At 38.0% G+C, this 23,230-nt stretch overlaps 5 protein-coding genes across 7 annotated transcripts; all 5 read left to right on the forward strand.

Moving 5' to 3' along the window:
- Positions 1 to 2,044: 2,044 nt before the first annotated feature.
- Positions 2,045 to 6,187, forward strand: LOC115961866 (serine/threonine-protein phosphatase 7 long form homolog). The gene is made up of 4 exons (XM_031080773.1): positions 2,045 to 2,679; positions 2,852 to 2,939; positions 6,063 to 6,106; positions 6,169 to 6,187. The coding sequence occupies exons 1-4, from the start codon at positions 2,045 to 2,047 to the stop codon at positions 6,185 to 6,187; spliced, it is 786 nt and encodes a 261-aa protein (XP_030936633.1).
- Positions 6,125 to 8,768, forward strand: LOC115959575. Of its 3 annotated transcripts, none has more exons than XM_031078018.1 (4): positions 6,125 to 6,461; positions 7,455 to 8,139; positions 8,240 to 8,335; positions 8,453 to 8,768. In XM_031078018.1, the coding sequence occupies exons 1-3, from the start codon at positions 6,210 to 6,212 to the stop codon at positions 8,287 to 8,289; spliced, it is 987 nt and encodes a 328-aa protein (XP_030933878.1). In that variant the 5' UTR covers positions 6,125 to 6,209; the 3' UTR covers positions 8,290 to 8,335; positions 8,453 to 8,768. The 3 variants fall into 3 exon arrangements, with proteins under 3 accessions (XP_030933878.1, XP_030933877.1, XP_030933879.1); XM_031078017.1 differs by having other exon boundaries at positions 8,240 to 8,324; positions 8,406 to 8,768; XM_031078019.1 differs by having other exon boundaries at positions 8,240 to 8,324.
- Positions 8,769 to 13,459: 4,691 nt separating this feature from the next.
- On the forward strand, positions 13,460 to 14,722 carry LOC115961867. Its single transcript, XM_031080774.1, has one exon. It carries the CDS (start codon positions 13,460 to 13,462, stop codon positions 14,720 to 14,722), a length of 1,263 nt encoding a protein of 420 aa, XP_030936634.1.
- A 194-nt stretch (positions 14,723 to 14,916) lies between these two features.
- On the forward strand, positions 14,917 to 16,086 carry LOC115961869. Its single transcript, XM_031080775.1, has one exon. It carries the CDS (start codon positions 14,917 to 14,919, stop codon positions 16,084 to 16,086), a length of 1,170 nt encoding a protein of 389 aa, XP_030936635.1.
- Positions 16,087 to 19,215: 3,129 nt separating this feature from the next.
- Positions 19,216 to 20,333, forward strand: LOC115961870 (B3 domain-containing protein At4g01580-like). Its single transcript, XM_031080776.1, has 2 exons — positions 19,216 to 19,599; positions 20,052 to 20,333. The coding sequence occupies exons 1-2, from the start codon at positions 19,216 to 19,218 to the stop codon at positions 20,331 to 20,333; spliced, it is 666 nt and encodes a 221-aa protein (XP_030936636.1).
- Positions 20,334 to 23,230: the final 2,897 nt, after the last annotated feature.

Raw genomic sequence — 23,230 nt, forward strand, 5'->3', positions numbered from 1 at the left:
ATTTCTCAAAAGCTATATTACAACTTGGCAGGTAACAAACACAATCGGAATAGTGCGTCATATCAGAACATATTAATTCTGTTACTAATATGTCAAAAACACACCAATCTATTAAAAGTTTAGAAAATTGAGAGCTTGCTATTGATGCAATCCAAGTAACTAATTTTGTAAGGAATTTCAATTTTCTAGAAATGCATTGAACTAAAAAGTCACCTTTCACCCATAACTGAAGAGTGCAAATCTTTCAGTCAAAATTTACATGAAAACCCATATTTTACACGATTTGAAAAGTTCAAAATCACTCAAATCAATTTTTTTCTTAAATAACCACTTAATCAATTAAAAAGTGACTTTATGCTCACAAGCAAATTAAACATGAATCAACTTTACCATAAAAAAGACTATTCTTAAAAAGAGAGGAAAAAAAAAGAAAAAAAAAAGAAAAAAAAAAGGAAATGTAGAAAGAACATATATTGATAGACCTTCGCAAAAGAAAATGTCAAAATATTCCTCTTTGTTCTTTCCTAGTCCACACATTCCAACGGGTTTTGTTTTGCGAAAATCCGATTTGACTCTCCATATTCTATACATAATAGGAAATGTTCTGTGAAATAATGAACAGCTTTGGTTAAGGATCATGAGCAGGGCTGGAGCTACCCTTTGATGTGTCAGTTTTAAAAAACACATACAAGTAATTAAAAAATTTATGCAATATATATATATATATATATTTACAATATAGAAATTTTACTCTAGTCTAATCTATATGTATATCAGTATATGTGTGTGAAATTTCCTTCTGGAGATTTGAACTTCGGCCATTGTCTCTCACACCCCATGAACACTTATACTGGAGAAAATGGGCAAATACCCTTTTTTGGGAAATTAAACATTCGTTTGCCCTCTTTCTGAAACTAAATAGGGAAATGCCCCTCTTTTGTAACTCGACAATGAAGAAATCGAGTTTTAATGAATAACTCGACATTTGTATGGTCGAGTTAGTCTGACCCTTCGAATTTTCCCCAATAAAAAAATGTTTGTGTAGACGGTCATAACTCGGGAAACTGGAAATCGAGTTATTTTCAGCGGTTTGAATCAATAGGACCCTAACGTCTCACAACGCTATTCAGTCACTCGCTCTCCCTGTACACTCTCTTTCCCTCGCTCTCTGCCATCACTCTCTCTCCACACTTTGTCTTTCTCGCTCTGCGATCAGGCTTCCCCACTCTTCCTCGAGTCTCCATCAGTCGTCGTTGGTTCCCGCTGCCGCTGATTACAGGTACGGTCCTCTCCCTCTGAAATATTTTCTGATGTTGGTTAATGTTAGGTTGTGTTTTGTGTGGGATTTTGATTATTTTGTTGAAACTTAAGGAAGTAGTAAATTTACTAATGAAGATGAGAATTTTGTTGTCTTTTATATGCTGCAATGATGATTTTCTCATTAATGAGTTTAAATGTGCTTGGGGTTTTGATGAGGGGTTTTTGCAAATCGAGTGGTGTTATAACTTATATTTTCATAAATAGTTAATTAATAATTATCCTAAGCTTTAAGAAGTGATTTAAATAGTTCTGAAATAATTTTTTTTATGGCAAGTTCTTATTTATTTAAGAAGTGATGTTGAAAATCTTGTGCTCAAAATATAATGTCTTACTGAATCTATGCTTTTATTTTATATTAAATGTGGTTTACTTGTTAGAAAATTGCTAACAATGTATTTGCTGCCATGTGAGATATGCAGGCACTAGATAGAGTGCGGCCTGGACCCGATGTGGATACCCAGTTGTCCCAGCAGCCGAATCATCGGTCAAGTCCGCTTTGGAGGTGCGCCGCTGACGAGGTATGTAGTAGTATTATTAATACATGTTTGTTTTATAATTACCTCATGTTTAATCTCGTAACACAATACTCGTCCGTGTGCAGGAGGCGCCTGGCATGATAAAGGTTCGACGCCGTAAATGTGTATTGCCACAGGGTGGGTTAGATCCACGTATCATGCAACACATAGATGCAGCAGGGTTGACTGGTTTATTCAAGGTTCCTAATATGGAGGTCGACCACGCCTTGATCACGGCGTTGGTTGAGCGGTGGCGTCCGGAGACGCACACGTTCCACTTACCCCATGGAGAAATGGGTATCACCTTGCAAGATATGGAGGTGATGCTGGGGCTTCTGGTGGATGGGTTGCCTGTCACTGGGAAGACAGACTACAAATGGAGTGAGCTGTACGAACAGTTGTTGGGCCATAAACCTCCACCCCCGATACCAAACTCAAACAAGTCTACCCTTGCTGGGGCGAGGATAAGATACACCTGGCTTGATGCACAGTTTGTCAATCCCTTAGTTGCGGACGCTTCTGACGAAGTCGTGCAGCAACATGCCCGCTACCACCTACTTGTACGGATGGGGGCCCTCTTGTTCATGGACAGGTCTGCGGACCGGGTCTCACTGCTGCCTCTGCAGTTGCTCAACCCAGTCAGCAATGCGAGACGGTATAGCTGGGGTAGTGCAGCATTGGCCTGGCTGTATAGGCAACTTTGTGGTGCATCGAAGAAGGATGCGATGCAGATTGGAGGAGCACTCTTGTTGGTGCAGCTATGGGCCTATTCAAGGTTCCCACAATTATGCCCTGTTGTGAGGCCGCCTCTACCGCCAGTGCACTCAGGGCCCCTTGCCATTAGGTACGTTCATTGAGTTCTCGTTATTTGTCTCTTTCATATAATTAAAAATATGCCAAACTAACAAACAAAAGAAACTTATCAATGCTTAGTATATGGATGTGAAATATAAAAGCAAAGTTTGTTAAATGTAAGGTTCAGTAATGAGCATTTGTCGACACCTCATGTTTGGTAGGTGGAGCGGGCCAAAATGCACCGCAGAGCATGCCACACACGTCCTTGCTGCGTACCGCACGTCACTGGCTACAGTACGGGCCGAGCAGGTATTTGGTTAATTTAGTTTGAATTCTTATGACCACGTTTCCCTCAATTCTTATGACTACGGGCCGAGCACGTTTCCCTCAAATGCACCGCACATGCTTTTATTTTCGTTTCCCTCAATTTTTATTTTATTTTGAATTCTTGGATTGTTGTAGGAATGAGTTGATTTCATAATACCATCTAATCATTTTGTTTGATACTTGGATTTCCATCCCATCATTTAACTCAATTGGAATGTCCATCGTGAAGTACTTCACATTAGAACTTCCATTTGTAGCACCTGCATGAATACTTGCTCGTCCTTACATAAAGTAAAACAAAAGAAAAAAATTCTTGAATGTTAAATCAAAGGGTTTTTTCCAAATTGGGTTGGATTGAAGGGTTTTTTCCAATGCAACCCAACTCACATGACTCAGGTTAAGTTGGGTTAAATCAATGGGTTATATATAAATTTAGTCATATATATATAAAGTAGAATTTGGCTATATTCTTCATTATGTACGGAAACGTTTGTGATTTACACCGAAAAAAAAAAAAAAAAACACAGAATAAATTGTCCCTTTTCCAAGATGTTTGAAGCATGTGCAACATGCGCAAAAGATTGAGCATGAAGTCTTGGTTTAGTGCAAGACAGTGAGTTCAAACTTGTGTTGCAACCAAAAAACAAAAACTCCACCAATTGTTACAAATGTCATTAAGCTGATGCAATGAAGAGAAGACGCACATATTGGATTATGTAATTGGTTATAATTCTTTTAGAGAGAGTTTGAATCTTTGATAGTTGTTATACTTCAATATTAAAGCTTTAAAATAGAAATTTTTTTTAGAACTGTTGAAGCTTATTAATATTTCACACCTTCTGGATTCGCTATAGTTTTGGTGGTTGACTTAGATATTACCACAATTATATTCCAGATTTTCGTTGAATTAAATTTGCTGAGTTAGAGCTTCTCTTCACTGTTGTAATATAGTTGGCTGTTAAATCTCATAAAATGATAAAATTCTTTAAATTTAGAACGTTGGGAAAGCTGCAAATGTTAAACTACGAAAATTTTATCTAATTATTGTGTAATCATGACATGAGAGCAAAAATATAACCCCAATTTGCATTTTTGGCCTAAGTACAGAAACAGAGGGAATGATGACATTATTGATCATTGGCCCGTAAAACACATGATCACTTCTCTGGCTTTCATTGAAATTTGAAATTAAGCAAACTAAAGGATGGAGTTACTCTGCCTTGAATGTCATAGAGTGACCATAGGCTAAGCCATTGCCATAGCTTGTCCTTGTCCAATGCTGGATGGTTGTCATTGCTTGGGTCCACACTGTGAAATTTCCAAAATACAAAGCCATTAGTGCCCCCCCACTAGGAACTCGAGAGTCCAGGGTATAGGTTAAACCCTTTGTGAGATTTGGGGTTGTTTAGGATGCCAGAGTGAGCACCGAAGATAGTCTCAATTGTTGCTTTGCCTTCAAAAACTTACTAATGTTTGGAGTTTATGCATTTCACTACCCCTGTGACAGAACATAGCAATATTTAGTATTAAGTGACCATCTAAGGTTAATATAAACTTTTATGTTATCTAAACATCCGTTTGGGATGTTCTAGTTGATGGTGTTTTCATAGGTAGTCAATGTGAATCTAAGCTCTTTACAATTCATTGGTGCCACTGGTGCTGCAGGTGGTTTTAGTGTGTGAGCTCCATTTGGGCATAGATATAAGTTTCATAGGTACGATCGAACTCTCTTGGCTAGAAGTTTCATATGTACAATTGCACCAGATTACTATCACGCTCTACTTTAGTCGGTTGTTTTTGCATATAGTCTCAATATATGCTACAAATTTGATTAAACAAATAAAATTTAAGCTTGTACGGTTTGTAATTAAGCTTGTGAAATCACTTGTAATTAATTAATAAAATGTTATGAGCTTAAAACCATAGTTATTGCTCTGCCTAATAAGTAGACAATTTAGTATTTCTTCTTCTAACATAGGGGTATCCAAGATTACAAACATTGTTATTGTGATGCAAAAAACATTGTTACATTGTAAGTTATAAATTACCTTTGCTGAATTGAAGGTTATATTTTTACAGTCTAGTAGAATACTGTTTGACTTCGATTTACGTATTCAAGTGGTATATTTTGAATATGCACAGCCTCGATTGTCTTCTTGGAAAACAATGGCCTAAGTTTGAAGAAACAAATAATTGTTAATCAGTGATATATGAGAAAACATAAAGACGCTTGACACATTACCTCTTGTTGTTGACGTAAATGAAAAGTTAGTTCGTGCTCCTTGCACCAAAGTTGGAGAGCACAATTTAATTGCAGCATGCAACTCCTTAAGTTGTCCCCACTTTAGCTGCCTTAATAGTCCTAAAATTATTAAAAGCTATGGATTATTAACGAGTACTTTATTCATATAATTTTAGAAGCGTGCAAAATATGCTGCTCACCATATTCTTCAAGAGGAATGTAATTTTAGACATTGACATGATTAGTTTGAGATAAGTAAAAGGCTTATGTAATTTCCAACACTAAAATTTATAAGAAATATATATTTACATAGAAATATAATAACAGTATTTGATGAGGATTATACCATGTAATAATTTACATAGCTTCCATTTCTTGCAATATAAAGTGCTACTTGAAATGCAATGTCTTCAGTAGACCTTATAATAGTCATTTTGTTCTCATTCATTGAAACATTGTTAATGACTAATGCAATTAATGTAGCACAATATTTCTATTACGATAAAAAGATTTCGCGAAATCATCAACTTGGATTCATCTTACAGCCATAAGGATGCTCTAGTACCCTCCTATAAGTTTGGTTCAGATTGAAAATCCTAGTATTTGATGGTGTCAGTTAGCTTTGAACCCTGTCCAGCATATGAACATGGGGCTGAAAATGGTGGACATGAACAACCTAGATCTTTTAATATTTTTTGCAGGTCAATTTTGTTGTTCTTTTACTTTCTGCCCAATAATCCCTGAAGATTTTGTGTACGACTAGAAGCAGACAGAAGATTCCATGCTTTGCATATTACATATCACAAACATAATGTTAAATTAGTATGATCTCTCACTATCACAAACATAATCTACTTATGCAGATTGTATGGGAGCCGTACACGCATACGCTAGGCTCCCTACCTGTGTATTGCATTGCTGGGCAGCATATTTGGAGGGCCGAGGTGCCGTTGATATTCTTTTGGATAGTGGAGTGGCATCATCCTGAGCGAGTCCTCCGTCAGTTTGGGATGAAGCAACCAGTTCCAAGTGTCGTGGATACGTCGACTACCCTTCACAAGATATCCCTTCAGGGTAAATGGGAGAAGAACTGGGAGGTAGAACATGATCCCTTTATTTGGCAATGGGCCAACCGAGTGAATGTAGTTCGCGGGTCCGATCTCCTAGACGATGATGATACGTATCTCGTTGAGTACATGATGTGGTACAATCGCCACACAAGGCGGTACATAACACCAGAGTCTGCGTATTGGGAACTCATGGTGAGGCAACAATTCCTATTTTATGGATGAAACCATTGTTGGATTAAATATCCTCAGCAGCTTTCTCTGTCATTTTGTTTTAAAGTCAAAAAATACTGCATGACATGTCATTATGTTTTAAAGTCAAAATACTGCATGATTTAAGTTGTTCATAACAAACTGAATTTGTCTTGATCCAATTTGTTTGCATGAGGAATGGTTAATGGGCAATGACTAATGATGACCACACCTTTGTTCATATAATTACATTCAACTTTTAAAAAGGGTGGGTTGGGTTGGGTTTTATTGTATTTTATTTTATTTTTTGTTTATTTTTTTTTTTTTTGTTTTTGGTTGGCTTGTACTTTAAAATGGACGGTGCAACTCTGTGTAGTAGTGATAAATTCACATTTCATGATAGTTTAGATAGCCTTTCCTCCAGGACTGATTAATGTATTACATATTCCTTGATAGATATTACCTCTAGGATTGGGAAGTCCCTTACTAAACTGTTGGTAGAATGCAATTCCCAACAGCTTAAAGGTCATTTAAAATCTTGCAAGTATGCAGCAAGGAGATGTGCATTTATACTAGATTCAAGTATGATATATGTTCTAAGTTTTTGGTACTTCCCTTAATTGAAACTTGAAGCTTGCGTTTGATATTTTCAATTCATTTGATTTGGGCGTGTACGTTAGGAAATAATAACTTCAAAATATGTGTCCTGATTGCAATGTGATATTAATGGAGTTGTAAATCTGGTGAAGCCTAGATACAGAAGTGAAATTCTGATATTTTCACTTATGCTAAGATTGAACTTATGTACAACCAACTATACGTGTTTTTTAGGAGTATTATCTCAATGTTTAGATTGCATAGCGATAAACATAATTATAAGTAATATAAGGATTTCATTAGCTATGTTTGCTACTTTTTCTTTTGATTTTGGAACAGATTTATCCAAGTTTTGCATCATACTTGCGTTCTTGCTTTTATGACGCCCTTGTTTTGTAGGTTCGGACGATGATTAGGTCTATACCGAGGTGCGATGAAGGTTCTGACATGCACACTGACCTTACATTTACACTAGAGCTTGTGGAGGAGCTAGGCCGACTTAAATTGGCGAATGCGCTTGCAGAAGCAGTTGACATTGATACACAGGCCCCAGTTCGTGGCGGGCAACGTGGTGGGTCTCGTGGGGGTGGACATCGTGGAGGTGGTCAAGCTGGTCGCAGCCGTACGACCGAGTCGGCTCCCATCTACGAGGAAGGGAATGAGGAGGGTGTAGAAGAGGCATGGCTTGGCACTGATTGGGTACTGTCTGATGACGACGGCAGGACACCGCGATGCACGCCTGGCGATGGTGCTGGGCCATCCCATAGCGTCGATCATCAGGGCACTGTTCCAGCCCACACTACATCCCATGGTGCTAGCACGGACTTTGAGGGCCCTCCTCGTATGTCGCCCCCAGTTTTCAGTGGATCTGCCCATGATGGTGGATGCATATTTGTCCCCACACCAGGCATGCCCACCCCACCTCTAGTGCATGTGGACCCCACCATGTCAGCTCCATCTCAAACCCCCCACGGAGAGGCTGTACAGATTGAGCAGATACCGGCTGAGGACATTGAGCCGGTGGAGGCTTTGCGGAGATCGCGACGCCCGCGTGCGCATGCTCCCGATTGCGGGACCGGTGATGGTATGTACTTCGTCTACACTTCCCATCTTCTTGAGCTACTTGTACTGTGCATTTGATTGATTATGTTAATTTAATTATGCTGTTGTGTCTGATGAAACAGGTAAGATTAGACCTGTCAGGGCATATGGGCGGAAACGAAAAGATCATTAAATGCCTTAGTGTATGCTTATACTTCCTGCCTATAGGTGACTGCATAGTTACGTTTCACTTTTCTTCTAAAGTCGTATTTTTTTTTTAGACCTAACTGCAATGGTGGACACGAAAAGGCCATTGAGCTGGATTGTCCTTGTGTGCTTATTCTTCATGTGTATAGGTGACTGGAATAAGCATGCAAAATGTTCTACTAATTGGGGAGAATCTTGGTGGCTGTGCATCTATTTCTGGATCATTGCTTGGGGAGAATACTGGCTGTCAATGTGTTTGTTGTCAAGAAATTGATATTTTGGAGAAAACCCATAAGGCGTATTGTATTTATTGATGTATTAGGAAGTTTTTCTGCACTTGGAGTTTTGATTGCAATTTGACAAATGTCTGGATTGGTATTCATTTGAAGCCAAACTTTCTTGTGTTTTTGTATGTTGTTAGCTACAGTAAAGTGGGTTGTAAGAGAGTAATTTGTTTTTTTATTTTTGTTATTTTTGTGAGAAACAAATGTGTGGTATTGTTGATAAGCAAGAAGAAGTAATTTGATACTTTCTGTAAAAGAGTTTGATGACCAAGTTTATGCGGATCAATGGCAGAACCAACTCCTTTGTAGCAAATCATTTATCCGAGTCTCTACAATGCTTGGCTAGGTATGTGTCTCTCTCCTAATTTTCTGATTCGCCTTCCCTACAATTCCTAGATTGGTACATCCTCCTTCCCATTTTCTTATTTTTAATCTCCTTTAAATCCCCTCCTCTCTAGAATGATTACATCTGTGTACATTTGATTACAAGTTCGTTAGTAGGAACTTTGGAGAATAGAATTTATATTTTTTTTTTTCTGAGTTCTAGAGCAGCTCACAATATAACTTACCCAAAGTTGAAAACAGCAAAAATCTTAGTTATGTGTGCATGTTTTGTTCCTTTCGCTTCTTGGGGTTTGTAATTGTTATTTATCATTGTATATATTACCTTTTCATTTTGGTAGCAAATTGGGAACCCAATGAGAAACATTTAATTGATTATTGATTTTTTCATCAATTAGCCTTCTTATTTTATGATTTTCAGTATATATATATATATATATGTTGTGTGTGTCATTGGCCAATGAATCAAATCTTGTCCATCATTTGCTTTAATGAAATGATGGAGGCGTTAATGAAAAATTTGCATATTGTTTGAATGTTACTTTTATTGTTTGTGTATTGCCCTTTTTTGGGTTTGAATTATTATCTATGCTTACAAAGGTATATGCATTTTTCTCAATAATTTTCGGTTAGTATCTAATGTCTCCTTCACCACAGCACATTAAGACGTTGGAGAAGTGGCCAACCTTCAGAATCCTGGGAGGTGAATAAGGCAGCAATCCAAGCACTCATAAAGCTGCCTTCAGGCGAGCTTGTTACAGGTATAATATGATTCAGTAGATGACTGTTCTGCTAGATATTGTTTTAGATTTTGTTGGTAGTTGGAACTGGTTACATCAGATTGGAATGCATAGATCCAACTATGTCTTTCACTATGAACTTATGGGGTTCATTTTTATGCTACCACGATTTTAGGTTCAAGTGGTACAACTTTAAAACTTTGGAAAGGAAGCAAATGTACACATACTTTTGTTGGGCATACAGGTATTTAGACATGATGATATAAATATATATATATATATATATATCCTTATCTGCAATGTGTTGAAATCATGTAGGAATGAAAATAATTGTAGATTTTGCAAACTAACGATGCTGTAAAATTTTCTTCTTACATGTCTATTTGGTGATCATCAAACATATTTTCTTTGAGCTTCCCATAAGTTAGAAGTGGAAGAAGCATTTAATAAGACTTCTGATCTACAAGTTGGCATTAATTGACCAAACTGTTGACATGGGTAATCCTCATATGTTTAGTGCTTTACATGGTTTGATTGCTAAAAAATTTAGACATGATGATCCCTCTTTGTCTCTTGTGGAGTATTTGGTGGGAAAGGAATGCTTGCACTTTTGACAGAAGTGAGATTGATTCTTGATTTGAAGTTGCTCTTCCGGACTTTATCTAAGCGGACTAATGCTTTGGCATTCATTACCAATCTGACTGGTTTTGTATTTATCTTCACATGATTGAGAGTTGCGTTATTTGCTTCAAACTTGGCTTTATAATATGGCTTTATATATCATTGATAAAACAGATCAAATATAGGCTGATGCACTTGTTCTGAGGGGGATCAGTTGCACATTTGAGGAAGGGCACAAAATACGTATTGTTGGCAGAATTGGTAGTGGCAAGACCACTCTCATAGAGATGAACCTGTTTTGTCCAGTGGAGCTAGCTAGAGGGAAGATATAGTAATGTATCTATTGAAACCTGTAGTATTCCATGTAATGTTCACTTTTTACGTAACTTTTAAATTTTAAGTGTTCATTTTTTTTCTAATTCAGAATAATATTACAAGGTACATCATAATTTTAGGGTTTTATTTACTGTATTTGGGATTCAAGAACCTTTATATAGCTGTGTTATTTGTTTTTTTAGTTGGTTGGTGTCAATTTTTATTCATGGTCATTTTGTTCTGGACTTTCTATATTGTGGCTATTAAAATTTTCAGAATTGACTTGAAGAATTTAGATAATTTTCTAATGTTGGACGATTTATCATGTATGAATAATTCCAATCCTATCTTTTTTAAACTTTGAATTTCCTTTGATTGGTATGGATTGCATTTTGATGCCTCCAACGAGGAGGATTTCCAAATCGTTCATGTAGAGGTTATGCAATTCATTGTTGTTTTTTACATCATGTACATTCGTTAATCGTGGCTCATTGTGTATAGGCTGATCTAGTATTTTGTAACTACACAATAATGGACTGCAGTGAATCAAATAGACGGGGTACGACCAAAGTTGACTGAATAGGATCAAATAGAGTAAATAGAATGTAGTACACCGATTTTCCTAGAAACCACAGTGGACCGAATAAGACCAAAGTAAATATAATGGACCGAATAAGACCAAAGTAGTCCAAAAACAAAAATAATAAGGTTATTTTTCCATATATACATATCTGCCAGTGAAACAATTGGAAAACGATGACACTTCTACTTAAAGCACACATGAAAGTAGTTACTTGGAAGTATACATATCTTACTAAATACCACAACAAGAAGTCGTACTTTTGCATTCATGCATCCGTACGTTGTCTCGTGGGTGCATCAACTTCATCATCCCCCACAACATGAGCCACCACTTCATTCAACATGTTTGCACTCAACGTTGCGATCCTCCTTGCGTGGTCACGCTCCTCAATGGTAACTTCCAACTGATACCTTAACAAAGTGTGCCTAATGTCTCCACTGCCATAGTTGGTTCCTTCGCTTTGAGAAGTGCTAGGTGGAGTTGAGATTGATATGTTTGGAGTTTCCCACGATGTAGACGCACCACCATGCACGCCCATACCATTACCATGCAAATACTCCATGTATGCAGCTTCGGCTTCCCTTCGATCTTTATATGATTTGTGATTCGCGTTTGGGAATTTATGAACTTGTCTACTCGCATCTAGCCAACTGTCGTATATGCCTGGAACACGACCGTTAAACACAACATAGGTTCGTCCCATCCTGCTCTACAAACACGCAATGGTGGGAATTCTTTGCACTAGAATGTGGCTGCACCTTCTAACGTGTGAAGTGCGCTTTTGTAGAGGAAATGGGGCCAAAACTCGATTCTATAGAAATCGAGTTATAGCATGTGGAGTTACATGTAACTCGACTTCTTATTAACCGAGTTTCTGAAATGCTGTCATTTCAATATGTCTTGTCAACAGTAACTCGATTTATGTGGTATCGAGTTTTATATAAAATCGATTTCCTTAATATCGAGTCATGTTGTCCCCCTCCCCACATTTCAGAATCCATGCACTTGTCTGGCTCTATCTATGTTGAAAACCTTCACTGTCTGGTCTCTGAAAAAGAAAGCCTATGAGGTGAACAAAGTTTGATAACTCTTCTGCCATTTTCCTTGTCATTATTGCATCCTCACCAGGCGTGCTGTTGCTGTGGTCCCCTTCTTCTTTGTTCTGGCACATCTTCCCTGACAGGTATATATTCACTTACATAACTACTTATAAATGGATTGACTTACATAACTACTTATAATTTGGATTGCTTTCTACAACTGTCTTATTCTGACATTATGTGTGTGTATATATATACATAAATGTATGTATGTATAGATATATGTATATATAGACAAACGTACTTACCCATATCATAAGATGTATATGTGGCATTCCCAAATATATGTATATATATATACACACACATACACACACACACACATATATATATATATATATACATGTATGTCCCTATGTATATGCAAATATATGTAAATATAAACAAAGCTACCTACCCATATATGATCACATGTATATATATATATATATACACACACACATGTATAGGTATGTTTACATATAATGTATGTGCTTAGGGCACCAATTTTTTGAAACATTTTGTTAGGAATTGCAAAAACTGTTAATACATTGAAAATCCTGGAAAAAATTGTCCAAGAAACGATTAATTAGATAACAGTACTATTATGACTTATGTGAGAATAATCTTATGTGTGTGTGTGTGTGTGTGATAGTGACATTGTATACATATTGTTCCTAAATATGTCGAGTTTTATATAGTAATGTATATAATAATTATTTTTGAGAATTCTTTTGGGAAATATGTATATAATCATTCTAAATAAACATATATATAAACAAACATTGTACGGTGAATTAATATGATGACATATGCATTCATTCATACATATTAACAATGCTGTGTAATGTATACTGAGGTTTAAATTGTATGGCTCTTTCAGTTCTGAAAGTCTTTATTGTGTGGGTTCTGAAAAAGAAAGCCTGCGAGGTGAACAAGTTTTACTGACCATGTTTGCATTTTCCTACTCCATATTGCATCCTTACCAAGCGATATTACAAACACCCTGATTCTTTGTTGTGGCATGTCTCCCCTAAAAGGCCAATGTTTGTGTCCAAACGAATCAAGTGTGTACACCTATAATTAGGATAGCATCATAGTGCATCTGTAAAAGATTAATTACTGTTGCATTAACATAACCCCCTATCTTCTGCATGATAACCACAATTAATTGTCCTTATCCAGGTCTGGCATGGGTCGTCACTGCTTCTACGTTTACTATGATGGGGAACAATATTTCCATGACTTGCATGGGCTGTCCTATAAAGGCGAGTCAGTGAAGCAGAAGTTCATTGAGTTGAAATGGGGAACACACTTGAGAAAAATGCACCGGAAGATAATGGAAGCTCTACGGTTGGACAAGGAGTCACATAAGATATCCATTGTGTACCGTGCCCCCCAGATACTTGTGAGTACTCAGGTTGTCTACAACTCAAATCCGTTGGGTTGCAATGCTGACGTGGACATGATGTGGGCAGTGATTAAGCGGACCCCCCAGTTCATAGCGTCCGACTTGTATGTAACTGTTGAGGCTGTTGGGTTCCATGGTAGTGCAAGTTCACAACATGCCAGTGGGGTGGAAGAGCCACACTCATTGTCGGTTGACGTGCATCCTCCCTTTGCCTATGCCACGCCTTTCCCCTACAATAATGAACCATGTAGTGCGGTTGATCATTTGGACAACACCGAAGTGGTGGGCGCCACCAATACACATGATGTGGGAGGGTCTACTCACACATATGAGCATGTCCAAGCTGATATGGACGGGGGAATTGATATTGATGGCAGCCGAGATGTGTATGAAGAGTTCATTGATACTGATGGACCAGTGGACAACGCGGAGGTCTTAGATGTACCACTGATCGAAAATAACGAGGAGGATTGCCTTACAATAGTTCCTATCCCAGAATGGTTCACATCAAACACATGGGACAATATTAATGACCCATCACCTGCATTGGGTACAGGACATCTTACAAGTTGGCATAAAGATGACCACCCAGCAAGGGGGATGCTATTCAAGAATAAAGCCTCTGTTCAATATGTGTTGACCCTCTACTCTGTGGAGCATAATAAGCAATACAAGGTCATCAAGTCTGACACCAATAGGCTGGTAGTGCGGTGTAAGAATGAGGCATGTCTGTGGTTAATTCGGGCCAATTGCAGCAAGAAGCACGGGATGTGGGTTATCAGTACATATAAGGGTCCCCATAGTTGCTCATCCCTCCAGCTACCAACTGATGGGCGGATGATGGATTCAAAGTTCATCTCCATTGCACTTGAGAAGTATGTACGGGAAGACCTAACCCGAAAGGTAAGGGACTTGCGTAGTATGTTGCATGCAAGGCATGGGCATGATGTAACTATGTACAAGGTTTGGGAAGCCAAACAGAAGGCAGTTGCACGTATTTCGGGGATTTTGACGAGTCGTACGCAGAATTGCCACGATTTCTAGCTGCATTGTCTGATGCAGATCCGGATACTATGACCACATTAAAGTGTGACCCCCATGTCTCGGGGACTTGTATATTCAACTCTGCGTTTTGGGCTTTCGGTCCGTGTATTAGAGGGTTTAGGCATTGCAGGCCGGTGATAAGCATAGATGCAACGCACCTCTATGGAAAGTACAAAGGAAAGCTGTTGATAGCAATGGCAACAGATGGTAACAACGAGGTTTATCCACTCGCATTTGCCGTTGTCGAAAGCGAGAGCACGGAGACATGGGGATGGTTCTTGGCATGCCTGTTGACCTATGTTACAGACCGCACCAATTTGTGTATAATATCCGACAGGCATCGTGGGATACAATCATGCTTCGATGACACCACTAGGGGCTACTTGCAACCGCCGTTAACCCATCACCGGTATTGCCTCCGCCATTTAGTAAGCAATGTTAACACTAACTTCAATAGTGTGCCGTTGAAGAACTTGGTATGGAACGCAGCAACTGCGAATCAAGTTAGGAAGTTTGAGAACACCATGGATTGCATCAAGAATGTCAACCCGGCTGCGTACGACTATCTTAAGGAGGTAAATCAAGAAAAGTGGACACTTGTACATGACTATGGGCACCGATATGGGACAATGACAACCAACCTGTCAGAGTGCTTCAATGGGGTACTTAAGGGCGCACGTAGCTTGCCCATAACTGCAATGGTGAAGTTTACATTTTACAAGGTGAACTCATACTTTGACGAACGTCGAAACAAAACCCTAGAGAAGTTGGAAGAGGGGCAAGTGTGGTGCAAATATGCCTATGACAAGTTCGAGGAAAATCAAGAGAAGGCGAAGCTCCATATTGTTAGAAGGATGAGTGCGCAACAACGGTTATATACAGTGGAGACACAGTCTTCACTATTGAACATTGGCGGGGGAGATCACACCCATAGGGTTTCCCTCACAGACATGACATGCACGTGCGGCAAATGGGAAGCAAACAAGATCCCTTGTTCCCACTTGATAGCAGTTTGTGCCAAACACAACCATGATGCCACTGAGTATATGGATCATTTCTACCGCCTTGAAGAACGGTATCACAGCTATGAGCCTATATTCCAACCACTAAAAGATAGCTTAGAATGGCCGGAGCCAGCAGAAAGGAGAACCGTGATGCCAAACCAGCGGTTGATCCGTGAGAAAGGTCGGCCAAAGTCCACGAGAATCCGTAATGAGATGGATGACGAGGATAGGGAGTTGCCAACCTCATTGTGGATTGAGAATGGACCAAAGTTGAAGTGTGGGTTGTGTCACCAAGAGGGTCATAACCGTCGTACATGTCCAACTCGAAATGTGGCTTCAACAAGCCATGGTGCTATGTAGCAGGTAACAATTACAAATCATAGTAACAAGGGGGTATCATAAGTTATTCTTCTTTACATGTTTAGATATTACATTATATGAGTTATAATTAAGATGTGGGCAGTAATTTGTAGATCGGAACCATGATAGTAATACCATTGTATCAAATGTAGCTCCACTTTGGGCAATCTTGTGATTACTTCTTCCAGTAGTTGCAGTTAGTCTTAACTCCTACATATTACCATTCCAAGTCTTTTGTCCCAGTTTTGGTGTTCTTTCAATCTTATTGTTTGTGGTGTACATATTCTAGTATTCATGAGGTCTCTATTTCCCTAACTGTATATGTTTTGCTGCAGATTTGTAATTGTTGCCAAGGTGTAACTGTAGATGCTCCTCATTTAAGCAGGCAAGCCTGAATGCTCTTCTATATTTGTCAATTCAGTTTATTAATTACCATGGGTTGTATACTAATTTCTGTGTTGGCTACTCCTCAGAAAGGAGGCAACTTTTGAAGAGAACAAAAAGAAGGTGTCACTCAAATGCTATGACTCCATGTTTGCCTAAAACCATTGTTGGCGGATGCTGTCCAAGTTTCAACTTACAATTGTGAAGAATGTTTAAAATGCAGAAATTGAACTTTTTATTTTTGTACATCAACTGATTTAAATGCATAGAGGCTCTTTACTTACAAATAAGCTTGTATATATGGATGATTTTTTTATTCGCGTAATGCAAATGGGGGAATGTTACTGATGGATGTGGTTGGTTATGATTTGTATGGATGACTTGTTGTTCACTGCATGGTTGTCAGCAGGTCCACTTTTACTATGAATAAGCACGATACTGAATGGGTGTGAACAGTGCAAGTCGCAAGCAAAACTACAAGTAGAAAGGTTATACTAAATGAAACTCGATTTTCCAGCTAACGAGTTACGTTGCAGTCCATTTTCAATCCCCTTCGACTGTATCCATTCTCAATTCTCAAGTATCTGGGTTACTCGATTTCTCTAGATCCGAGTTACGTTCAACATAACTCGATTTATAGGGTACCGAGTTACGTTGGAGAGCACTCTACACAGCTAGATTCCTCTTGGACTGTATCTGGACCAGTCCAAATAGCTGGACTGGGTGTTTGAGCCCAGTCAAGGTAACTCAATTTCCTTATAACCGAGTTATGTTGAGAAGAACTCGCTATCTGTAGCTTCGAGATACGTTGAAGACCATTGTGCACACTTAGATTCCTCTTGGACTGCCTCTGGACCAGTCCAAATATCTGGGCTGGGTCGGGAAGCCAGTCAACGTAACTTGATTTAGTTATTACCGAGTTATGTTGAAAATAACTCGATATCTTTAGCATCGAGATACGTTGAAGACCATTGTCTACACTTAGATTCCTCTTGGACTGCCTCTGGACCAGTCCAATTATCTGGGCTGGGTCAGGAAGCCCAGTCAACTTAACTCGATTTAGTTATTACCGAGTTATGTTGAAAGGAACTCGATATCTATAGCATCGAGATACGTTGACCACCATTGTCTACACTTAGATTCCTCTTGGACTGCCTCTGGGCCAGTCCAATTATCTGGGCTAGGTGGGGAAGCCCGGTCACCGTAACTCGAGTTACTCATTACCGAGTTATGTTGAGAAAAACTCGACATCTGTAACGTTGAGATACGTTGAAGAACATTTTCTACATGTAGATTCCTCTTGGACTGCCTCTGGACCAGTCCAATTATCTGGGCTGGGTCAGGAAGCCCAGTCAACGTAACTCGATTTACGTATTACCGAGTTACGTTCAGAAGAACTCGATTTCTCTAGCTTCGAGATACGTTGAAGACGTGTCTACAGTTAGATTCCTCTTGGACTGCCTCGGGACCAGTCCAATTATCTTAACTCGATTTCTGTATAAGCGAGTTATTCGCATGTAACTCGATTTCTGTAGTATCGAGTAATTCTACTTTAACCTGATGTTCAGGATATCGAGTTACTTCCAAACCACCACACACAACATGGATTCCTCTGAGATACACTGCGCACAGCATGGACTCCTTTTAGTCCCAGTACACATAACTCGATTTCTTAATAATCGAGTTATGTGTATGACCAACCCACTATTTAGTGCTCAAACGTACGAAGCAGCAACTGTTCAACTTCTTCTCAGCGAAAGTTTGGAGAACCAAAACAATGGCTTCTCAATGGCGGAGAGACAACGACGATGGTCCTGCTGATCGGTCCCCACACTTTTTCAAGATTATTCTGCCGAATGCTGTTTAGGAAGGAAAGCTTGTAAGTATGCTCAAATTTATAAACTAGATTCCTCTGAAAATCATATGCTAATATACACTTCGTACACTTCATCTTCTTTATTTGTGATTCTTGAAAAAATGTACATTTGTTACATGTAGTCAGAAAAACTTTCATTTTGCAATACGTAGGTTACACTTTAAGAAGAACACAGTCACATAACAGAGTACTTTTGCATCGTACACTTTTATATGAACAAAAAATGAAACAGGGATAAGCGCATGGTAGAGATTGAGGAAAAATAAATACAGAGCAAGAGCAGATGGCATTTTTTTAAAAATGTGATAGGGCTTATAGGGTCACCACAGATGTATAACTCCATTTAAACTGTGAAACTGTGTCCTGGGATCAAACTAGGATACAGAAATCGTTCACTCTTTTTATCATTTGTTTTTTAGAGTTCACAAACTTATGAAGTGGCTAAGTGGCAAAAATTAGTACGTCTAAATCCAAATCCTGCCCATAAACAAAAGTGGGTCATCTTCAATGTTTCCCCAACACCCCAAAACCAAATCACAGACACATTATCAAAATACAACATTTCCCCAAAATTTTTTACATTTCAACAACAACAGAGAAATGTAAAATGTTGACAGCTGTTGATGGTTATTTTGGTTATAAGATTAGGTTGTATAATTTGGTTTCAAAATTCATAAGATTTGTTACTGTTATAGCTATTAAATATAACTGGGCTGGATTACATTTTATTTTGTTTGATTTTCTTTTCTTTTTTGTGTGGGGGTGGGGGGCTGTAACTAAGAAGTATTCTGCCATCATTCAAACTTTTATTTTCTACCATTGTGTATAAGGATTGATTGCATGTGTTTATTTTTCCCTAGCCTGCATTTATGTTATGGAGATTCTTTTTACAGCGGATTCCAGATAAGTTCGTGCAGAAATTTGGAGTGGACCTGTCAGATATGGCCTTTCTCACTATTCCAAATGGTAGAAAATGGAAAGTCAAGTTGACACAACATGCTGGGGGGGTTTGGTTTCAAAATGGTTGGTCCGAATTTGCAAGCTCTCATGGTGTAGCCGTGGGGCACTTGCTAGTTTTCAAATATGAAGGAAATTCACAGTTTGATGTACTCATATTTGATGCCACTGCAACAGAAATAGACTATACTTTAGACGACGAACTCCAAGTTCATAGGATCGAAGATGATGAGAGTGATGACAGCTCTGTTGAAATCATCAAACACTTTTATAGGGGAGAGGGTTCAAGTTTGAATGTTACATTTTTGTAAGCAACTGGTTGATTTGTTTAGCTTCTGCTCTATTAATTTTATGTGCATGACTTCGTATTTTCAACTTCTTTCAGGATCAGCCCATCCTAAGAAAGACGGTGGTGTAGCTAAAAATCTTGTTATAGCCAATGCTTTTAAATAAGAAAATCCCCTTTTCACTATTATCATGCGTCCATCCTACGTTAATGGCAAGGATCGTGCAGTAAGCTTTTAGCTTCACTAAAATGTAATATTTTTGTAATTTAGAAATGCAACTCCCATTAACTATCATTTTTCATAGATCAATTAGAAAGATTGTCACACTAGATACTTGTGGCTGGACATTTTGTTGGTAATGATTTTTTCTTATTTGTGTTTTTAGGTGAAAAGATGTAGATCAATTAGATACTTGTTGCTGGAATATATTTGTTAAATATCTATTATTGTTCCTTGTACAGAGTTTACCCCAAGACATTATCAACTACTTACCAAGAGACGGGTTTACCAAGGACTACACCAAAGCAAGTATACTCCCTGTCAAGCTCCAGATTGTGGACCGATTATGGCCTGTGAAGCTATACATTTATGAACGAAGTGGGGGTTCATCATGTGTCGTATCAGCTGGTTGGTCTGCATTTGTGAGGGAAAATAGTTTGCAAGTAGGAGATGTTTGCGTATTTGAGCTGATTATGAGGGACGGTGTTGTGTTAAACGTCCACATTTTCAAGTGCCAAGACTAAGTGGTTAGGGTGGATGTCTAATTCAGAATAATATTATGTGATGTTTAGAGTGTGTTTACTTTGCAACTTTACTATTCATCCCTATTTTGTTCATCCCAGTTTGCAACTTTATTGATTGGGTACTTTTGTGATGTTTAGAGTTTCACTCTTGGAAAATTTTTAATTACTATGATGAACTTTCATATGTATTTTAAAATGAATGTGATGCTGTATTTTTTTCTGCGCTTTTGTTTGGATTTTGGCCTTTTTGCATGTCATTCAATTATATTACATTGAATGGCGACTCTTGGATTTTATTTTAGGGGGGTCAACATTGTTATTGCTATAGGATTTTGTTCTTTTCAGATGACATTGTTGTATGTTTTGTATATATTGTAACACTTTAATACAATGACACCATGTGCAATAATTTTTAGTCATTATTTTTGATGTTTGCAAATTTAGATGTTTAAAAAATAAGTGAGAAGTTAATCCATCAATTGTGTCAATCAATATAATGTGGCAAATTGAAAAGCTTGATAGCTAAATTTTCAAAATTTCACTTGGTAGCAATTTTTCAAATGTTATAGATGAAGTTCGAACTTCTTGTAAACTGCAAGGACTAAAATAGGTACTGTTTTATTCAATGAACTTGATGAATCGTTGCTCAAAGAAAAATATCATTGTTTCCTGAAAAATCTTTGTATCTTACAAATGAATAACACAAAATACTGGTGAAATATGTACCAATACGCTATTTGCAGCCAAAGTTTCCACGGCTCCTTTGCCAGCTAAAAAACCACGACCAAGAGGACTGTATGGAACTATTCCAATGCCAAGCTCCCTACATGTACAAAAACATTAAAATTCGAGAGAGCATACTCATGCTTCTGGATAAGATAATTAAATTATATTGAAATCAAATCTACACAAAATGGATGATATTTTTTTTTTTTTTGTTGCAGTAGTCCTTCAAAAGAACGGTAGAGTTGCAAACGCAAGGATGAATATAAGGGGAAAATAAAAAAGGAGAGAGATTTAGGATACACGGAAACATTCAAGACACCAAAATTTATAGAAAAACATCATCTTTGAACTAAACAAACCTGCAAACAACATCTGTCAGACTCCTATCATAACTGCTGCCATTAACTACTTATGAAAGTGGGTCATCCACACGGCAGAAATGCAAGTAATTCTATCATTGTCATAAGGAATCATGAGTCTGGATTATTTCTAAATCCATTTTCTCAAGAAATTTTCATGAAAAAGAAATTTTCATGAAAACTGTGAAACTTACATTTTATTGAAAATCATACCACTAAAAAAGAAGTAAATAAAAAATATTAAATAAAAAGGCTCCGCATGATTTTTGGAACAACTTAGAAGACTACTTGTAGCAGTCCCAAAATGGCAGAATGATGACACTAGAATTTAGGGCAGCCCTACAAATTTCTTATTAAAGGCAGGTAATGCTTACATCACATCACAAAAATAATCATGAACGGCAATTCTTTATGTTAGCTTCAGCACAATACCTTCACCATATTGTACAAGGAAATTGAGGTCAGACACATGAATTGAGGTATCATAATTAACAAGCCCAGTCAACTTGTTATTGTCAATACCACACTAAATTAATGTTGAGAAATGATTACACCTAACAGGAAGATTAAGGGAGAAGAGGTCTATGGGTGAGACCAGTGAAAATAACTCAAGTTCTACAAAATTGAGTAACTCTGCAAATAACTCGCTTTATGATGTATCCATTTATATGCAAGCCATTACACACAGAAATTGCATTCTTGAGATATTCTACTGCAAATAACTAGATTTTACCGGAGTTCGGTTTTGTGCGAGGTAGCCATATACAGTTGGATTCCTCTTGGACTGCATCTGGACCAATCCAAATATATGGGCTGGGTGGGTGCATGTGTACAACGTAACTCGATTTTCCAAATCTCGAGGAATTTGAATTCTTGTGATTGTCCACTGCACAGAACTCGATTCAAGTAGAATCGAGTATTGTCGCAGGCCTACCTTTGAACTTCGATTCGTCTTGGACTGCATTTGGACCAGTCCAAATATCTGGGGGCCCAGAAAAATAACTCGAGTTATATATAATCGAGTTATTTGAAATTAACTCGTTGTCTGCAAAATCGAGTTATGAGAAAGCCGTTCCACCATTAACTGGATTCTTGTTATTTGTGCTACACATAACTCGATTTACGGACAGTCGGTTTATGTGCAATCCCTTGTGCTGAAAATTTGATTGCATGTAACTCGATTTTCGGAAAATCGAGTTATATGGACATTACAATCTATTACCCATTTTTATTAACTCTTCCCCAGTTCTGCAGAACTTGCAGCTGTCCAAAATTACATCTTCGATTGCTCTCGCTTCATTCGGCTAGAACCCACAATTTCCCACGCAAATTCGTCGAGGATTTTACATAGTAAGACTCTTTTAACGGTTGCTGTCTTTGAAATTACACATTGTTGGTGCATTATTCTCAAATTTTGCATTTTGATGCTTCACACTTCTATGTCTATGTCTATGAAGATTGTGATGAAATTGGGTGTTTGGCTAGTCAAATGCATTGTTGTTAGTAAGGTTGCCTATGTCATAGGTTGTCTTCCTTCCACAAAATGAACTTGCCAGTGGCTCCATATGTGTGTGGTATAGATATATGCTGGTTGTATGTCTGAACTGTACATTGTGCAATTTATTTTCTGTTTTTTGTAGAAGCTGGTGAAACTTACTACATGTAGCTACGATGGTATGATATATGTCAGTTCCTAAATCCACTTGTATGTTTCCTATATAATAAGACTTCTGTTATATACTCTAGGTCTCTAACTTCAAATTATTGACTCGGACCAAAATGCATTACAATTATTGCACCAACTAAACAACC

This window comes from Quercus lobata, chromosome 9 (assembly GCF_001633185.2).
Source record: "Quercus lobata isolate SW786 chromosome 9, ValleyOak3.0 Primary Assembly, whole genome shotgun sequence".
NCBI classification, from domain to species: Eukaryota; Viridiplantae; Streptophyta; class Magnoliopsida; order Fagales; family Fagaceae; genus Quercus; species Quercus lobata.

Coding starts and splice junctions, on each gene's coding strand:
- LOC115961870 (XM_031080776.1), top strand. CDS start 19,216: ATGTTATGGAGATTCTTTTTACAGCGGATTCCAGATAAGTTCGTGCAG. Junction 19,600..20,051: donor GAGAGGGTTCAAGTTTGAAT/GTTACATTTTTG, acceptor TTCCTTGTACAG/AGTTTACCCCAAGACATTAT.
- LOC115959575 (XM_031078018.1), top strand. CDS start 6,210: ATGAAGCAACCAGTTCCAAGTGTCGTGGATACGTCGACTACCCTTCAC. Junction 6,462..7,454: donor CTGCGTATTGGGAACTCATG/GTGAGGCAACAA, acceptor CTTGTTTTGTAG/GTTCGGACGATGATTAGGTC. Junction 8,140..8,239: donor CGATTGCGGGACCGGTGATG/GTATGTACTTCG, acceptor CTGATGAAACAG/GTAAGATTAGACCTGTCAGG.
- LOC115961869 (XM_031080775.1), top strand. CDS start 14,917: ATGGCAACAGATGGTAACAACGAGGTTTATCCACTCGCATTTGCCGTT.
- LOC115961866 (XM_031080773.1), top strand. CDS start 2,045: ATGGAGGTCGACCACGCCTTGATCACGGCGTTGGTTGAGCGGTGGCGT. Junction 2,680..2,851: donor TCAGGGCCCCTTGCCATTAG/GTACGTTCATTG, acceptor CATGTTTGGTAG/GTGGAGCGGGCCAAAATGCA. Junction 2,940..6,062: donor CTACAGTACGGGCCGAGCAG/GTATTTGGTTAA, acceptor CTACTTATGCAG/ATTGTATGGGAGCCGTACAC.
- LOC115961867 (XM_031080774.1), top strand. CDS start 13,460: ATGGGTCGTCACTGCTTCTACGTTTACTATGATGGGGAACAATATTTC.